Source organism: Tupaia chinensis, unplaced genomic scaffold (assembly GCF_000334495.1).
Source record: "Tupaia chinensis unplaced genomic scaffold, TupChi_1.0 Scaffold143584_1, whole genome shotgun sequence".
Taxonomy (NCBI): Eukaryota; Metazoa; Chordata; class Mammalia; order Scandentia; family Tupaiidae; genus Tupaia; species Tupaia belangeri.
In genome coordinates this window covers 8,735,069-8,741,174 of record NW_006203430.1, presented here as the reverse complement: position 1 = coordinate 8,741,174, position 6,106 = coordinate 8,735,069, and the positions used below count along the sequence as shown (strand labels likewise).

General features: G+C 57.2%; 1 protein-coding gene across 3 annotated transcripts in view; it reads right to left on the bottom strand.

Annotated features, from left to right (window-relative positions):
- Positions 1 to 6,106, bottom strand: part of SAMD11 (sterile alpha motif domain containing 11) — a 19,832-nt gene that overhangs the window by 7,047 nt on the left and 6,679 nt on the right. For all 3 annotated transcript variants that reach the window (XM_006164074.3, XM_006164075.3, XM_006164076.3), the window contains exon 5: positions 1,739 to 1,863. In XM_006164074.3, coding sequence (XP_006164136.1) covers positions 1,739 to 1,863 — 125 coding nt within the window. The remainder of the gene's footprint in view (positions 1 to 1,738; positions 1,864 to 6,106) is intronic.

Sequence of the window (6,106 nt, the reverse complement as noted above, 5' to 3'; positions counted from 1 at the left end):
TATATATAAACCAACCTGAATGTACACCACCAGCCTTTGACTCGATAACACTTAGCGGGTCCCAGCTAGACTCTCGGTCTCTGTTCAAACTCAAGGCTCTGTATGTATGTACACACACACACACACACACACACACACACACACACACACACACACATATGCTCACACACACCCAGGGCCAGACCTCTGCAGTGCCAGGCCACACAGTCACCAATCTGCTCTGAGCTCTCAGTCCTCTTGGACCTTTCCAGCCCAGGGCCTGGAGAGAGGTGGCCCAGCAGTAGGTGTCTGTACTATATTTAGGGAAGGGCCAAGGTTGGGGCCTCAAGAATTGGATTGACATATGGTTCTTGGGGTCACAGAAAACAAGAAGTGATGACAAGTAAATGCCACCCAAGGGCCAAAAGGAAGCCCCCAGGAGGAGCTGAGAAACCTGGACACAGCACACCCTCAGGACATCCATGCCGAATGTGTGACCTGGAAGTGTAGGCAGCACACCCCGCGCCCAGCATTAAGTAGATGAGGGCACCTGACACAGGCCAGTGAGCGCTAGGGGTGGCAGGCACGTGTGAGGACACCCTGACCTGGAGGGTGAGTGGGTGCCCAGGCCATGCTGAGGCCCCGAGCACATGGCCCCCAGCTGGGAGCAGGTGCACACACATCTGCGTTTGCACACGCACATGTGTGCCCATGTACCTGAGGAGGTCTGGCGTGTGCAGACAGCAGGGGAGGGCTTGCTGGCTCAGAATATCTCAATCATTGCGGGGCTCCCTTGGCTCCGCCCGATCGATGGGGCAATTAGATTTTATCAGCCGCCTGCTCAGCCGCCTCCAACACGCTCCAGAGGCAGCCCCCACACTCCCGCCCCACAAAGCCCTCCTCAGGCACATGCAGGCCTGGAAGCACTGACTGGGTGTTCAGGAGTCCCAGGACAGTGTAACACCCCCACCTCCACCCCTGGCTGCCAGCCTTCCTGAGAACTGCGGCCGCTGCCAGAAACATCTCTGCCCAGAGACAGGATAGCAAGGGACACCTTGCCCCTAAACTCCTTTCATTGCCTTGCTACTTTAGCTGAAGCTCGGCTGAGCCCCGCTCTCTGCTGCCTCATGACCAAGTCTCCTCTGACCTTCTCCTCTGGACAGCACCTGAGTTCCCAAACTGCCCCCTCCCTCTGAACTCCTGCTGCCTCTCCTGTAGCCCCATCCTCCACAATCCAGGTTGGGATCTCCAGGTCCAGTGCCTTCACCTGCCCCATGGAGGTCTAAGCTATAGTGCTCCCTTTCTTGCATGATGACCCTTTCCCTCCCAGGACCCCAAGGAGGTAGAACCAGTACCCGCCATACTCTGGGGCTGGTGTGTGAGGTGAACAGGGTGTGCATTTCTGAGCCTCTGTGAGGCCTATACTTGCATCTGCCCCTGTGAGGAGAGGGTAGAAGGGCCTCAGCCACTCCAAGCCCACCCCAGCAGCAGCCACAGTGGAGCCACCGCCTCTGCCTCCTGTCTGCCCGGCTGGCTGGGATTAACACAATTACCATCACATGGAGCCCCGGGGGACAGCCAGCCTGCACCTCCCGCCTCCTCTGCTGGCCTTGCTGGCCGCCTGCCAAGGCTGCTGGGGTGGGTGGCGGTGGCGTCCAGAGCTGCTGAGCAGAGATCGGGAGGGTGGGCTGTCCTTGGGCTAAGCTGTCATGGCCCCAACAGCCCCATCCTCATCCTGAGGACCCCAGAGGCTCCTCACCTGCGGGTCCCAGGCCAATCTCCACGCTGCCTCTCTGGAATTCACAGCGGCTCTGATGCTCGGGCATAACGAGGTGGCGGCTACGATGGACACTGGATATGAGGGTGGGAAGGTTGCTGTCCTGGCTGCAGCAGAGCAAGACAGGGAAGGACAGACCTGTGAGAGCCACATGGAGCCTTGGCACAGTAAGTGCCTGACAGAGCGTGTGAGCATGCACAGCATCGGAGAGCAGCGATACCGTGTGCACACCTCTGCATGTGGCCCAGGATGCTGCGCGTGTGCACATCCACAGAGCAGACCAGAGAGAAACAAGGCCCTGGCCCTCTGCCCCCATGCTGTTCCCAGGAGGGTCTGTGAGGGCGCCAAGGCTGGTTCATCCTGCCATCACTGTCTTCAGAGGGAACAGCGCTGGGCCTGTTCCCTGCCTCAAAGGATGGCCAGGTGCCCACCAGGCAAGGGGGACCCTGCACAGGGTGGGGGCCAGCTCCTGCAGGACAGGCCCAGAGAGGACATGCAGTCACAAGCAGGCTGCCAGCTCCTTCCACAAGAATGGGGTATGCATTTCAATTATAACTGGCAGCCAATCCCTGACCCCCAATTTCTTCAAATATAGAAACTGAAGTTCAAAGTCCTATAGCTGACTAGATACACACATGCACACACACACACACACACATACACACACAGGCACACACACACACAGATGTGACACACACTGTGGATGGAGGTCTGGTTAGCCTGGTGTGCTCAGGACACCCCACTCTCCCCAGGGCTCTGGCTAAGAACCTCAGCAGCCAGGACATGTGGGCTTGGAATAAACATGCATTTAACTCTTCTGTTCCCTGTTTCTCACCTTCCTACTAGGTCAGCAGCATCCCACATCCACAGAGCCCAGAGAGAAAGGGAACATGGCTGTCACCCCTCCCTCTTTGGGTTCTGTGAACACCTCCCCTGTCAGCACAGAGAAGGGAAGTGACAAAGGAGAAGCAGGGAGGGACCTGCCTCTGCCATGCCCACCCCTTCCCAGCGCGCGCTCGCTCACACACCCTGGCCCACCTGTAGTGGAGCAGCCTCCTCAGCTCCACTAATGATGGTGGAGCCTCCCAACAGTGACCTGAGAACCGACCCTAAACCTCATTAAATAGCCCCCAGCCCCCCCTGGCCTGGGCTGGCTGGAGCTGGGCTAATCCAGGGCTGGCCCCTAAGCAGATCAGTTTCAGCACCAAAGACTCCAGGGCTGGGCTCTAGAGCCTTCTAGGAGACCCAGATGCAGGTTCTCTCCCCACCCCCCTCTCTCTCCCCAGAGGGAAGCACCCCACATGCAAATAGGAGGGTGGGTGGGGGTAAGTGGTTTATGGGATTAATTGGCAGCAAGTCTCATCCCCCCATCCCCATTGATGCGGGGGTGTCTAGATACACACATGCACACACACACACACACACATACACACACAGGCACACACACACACAGATGTGACACACACTGTGGATGGAGGTCTGGTTAGCCTGGTGTGCTCAGGACACCCCACTCTCCCCAGGGCTCTGGCTAAGAACCTCAGCAGCCAGGACATGTGGGCTTGGAATAAACATGCATTTAACTCTTCTGTTCCCTGTTTCTCACCTTCCTACTAGGTCAGCAGCATCCCACATCCACAGAGCCCAGAGAGAAAGGGAACATGGCTGTCACCCCTCCCTCTTTGGGTTCTGTGAACACCTCCCCTGTCAGCACAGAGAAGGGAAGTGACAAAGGAGAAGCAGGGAGGGACCTGCCTCTGCCATGCCCACCCCTTCCCAGCGCGCGCTCGCTCACACACCCTGGCCCACCTGTAGTGGAGCAGCCTCCTCAGCTCCACTAATGATGGTGGAGCCTCCCAACAGTGACCTGAGAACCGACCCTAAACCTCATTAAATAGCCCCCAGCCCCCCCTGGCCTGGGCTGGCTGGAGCTGGGCTAATCCAGGGCTGGCCCCTAAGCAGATCAGTTTCAGCACCAAAGACTCCAGGGCTGGGCTCTAGAGCCTTCTAGGAGACCCAGATGCAGGTTCTCTCCCCACCCCCCTCTCTCTCCCCAGAGGGAAGCACCCCACATGCAAATAGGAGGGTGGGTGGGGGTAAGTGGTTTATGGGATTAATTGGCAGCAAGTCTCATCCCCCCATCCCCATTGATGCGGGGGTGTCTGAGAGAGAACTGCTGTCCTCAGCATGGGGAAGGGGCCGAGGGCTGGCCTAGCAGCAGGGCTGCAGCTGCTGCAGAGCTCTCCCCTGCAGAGACCCCCTTCTGGTGTCACCAGGGAGCCTGCAAGGGGCACACCAGCTCCCAGAGATTCTGAGCAGGTGAGGCAGCCCATCCTTTGTTCCCTGTGAGCACCCTGCCTAGCACCCACAGAAGGAAGGTGAGGGCTGCCTGACAGCCCCCACAGCACTCAGCAGCTCTCACTTGAGGGCAGTGACCAGAGGGGGTCAGATGCCACTGATCTCCATAATCTGTCTATCCTGGGGGTTGACTCCATGGGTCTCAGACAGACTGGTTTGGACTCTGAAAACCTGTCTGCTCATTTGGTCATTCACTAAACAAATCATGGCTATTTTATGTAAAGAATCGAAAAGAAACTTCACACACACCCGACTGGAAATGCATGAACCCTTCATTGGGTGTTATAGCCTAAGGTCTTACAGCCATGGGACGCCCTCAGCAACGCACTAGGCAAAGCCCACAAGGGTGCTGGGTGGTGTCTGCAGCACTGCAGGGTAGGGAAGCTGGCGGGGCGGCCAGCAGCAGCAGAAGCAGGAGGCAGGCAGCAGCAGGGAAGGGCTGTGTGGAGTACTTGAGCCTGGGGGGCCAGAACCTGGCCCTGTCAGACCAGCTCCCATCCACGGGCTCCCTCATCAATGGCTTCACAGTTCAGGGCTTGTTCATCTCCTTGTCAACTTAGGGGCCCAAGGAGGGCAGGGACCAGTTCCCCGGTCTGCAAACAATGGCTTTAAGGAACATCTGCTGCCTGGGGCTTCATGGGTGCAGAAGGAGGACTCCCTGGGGCTCTGCTCACTCCACTGCAGAGTCAGACAGAGGGACAGAGATGGATGGACAGCTGGATGGAGAGTGACAGATGGAGATGGGTAGAGATGGACAGATGGAGACTGATGGCTGGATATGAGAGTACAGACAGAAGGACTGGCGGACAGGACTAGGAAGGCCAGAAGACCAAGACAGACGGAGTCAAGGTGGGGGCAGTGTGCGGCAGCTGGGCGCTGTGCCTGCCTACAGCCCTCCCTGATCAGACACAGGGGGCCGGGTCAGCGGGTGGGGGCAGATGGGCTATCCCTTGGAGACCCAGCCTTCCTTCCCCTCTAACAGCAATCTCCTCTCTGGTAAAATTCAGAAAAATCACCCCTTCTAGGGCCTGCCAGGACCAAAGGAGCCCTCAGCCACTCAGACCTGGCCTCTTCCTAGGGGTACCCCAGGGCACCTGCTCTCAGTGCATCTGGACACTCAGGGTCCTCCCCCACATTCTAAGACCAAGTGGATATGGGGAGGGGGCTGCAGGCAGGAAGAACCATCCCTGCGGCAGGAGAAACAGTCACTGGGTTTCCCTATAGGCCGCGCTGACAAATTTATCCTGTAGCGTCCCAAGTAAAAGGCTCATAAAATGTCATCAATGTTCATGACGGTTCATAAAAATGATCAGTTGAGCTGGCAACTCCAAAATGAGGTGGAAATAAGTTTAAAGATGTTTTTATTGTAATTCGGCTCCAGGATCCAGACGTTCTCAGAGACATAAATAATAACACATCTGGCACAAAGCCAGGGCAAGCTCCCACCCCACCATGTGGCTGGGCCAGAGAGAGGGCCTGGCCCTCACAGCTACGGCCACAGGAAGCTGGCCCTGCCACTGCTACTGTTGGGTCCTTGCTGCTGTGCTCCCTGGGAAGCCACAGGGTACTTCTTGACCTACTGGCCAAAAACCACAGCTGGGCTCTGCTCACAGACTGACTGTCCCCTGCCCACTGCCATGAACTTGGGTCCTTCCAATGCCTAGCCTCCTCATCAGGCCCTTCATTTTTATCTCTTTACTGTTTCTTGGACTTAACACACACCCTCCATCTCATACCACAGCCTGAATCCACATGGTTGGAGCAAAGCCCTAGCTTGCCAGGGAGACCTCCAGAAGGAGCTTTTGAAAACACACCTGGCCTCTCCCTTGCTTAAGAACTTTCAGTGGCTCCCACCTGCCTGGTGCACAAGGCCCAACAGGCCCAGCATCTAAGGCCCTTGAGCATCTAATTGAGCCAGATATGCCAAGTTCACCTCCTTCCCCTCTCCCATATCTCCCTCCCTCCTTCCTCCACATCTTTACAAGACATCCTCTT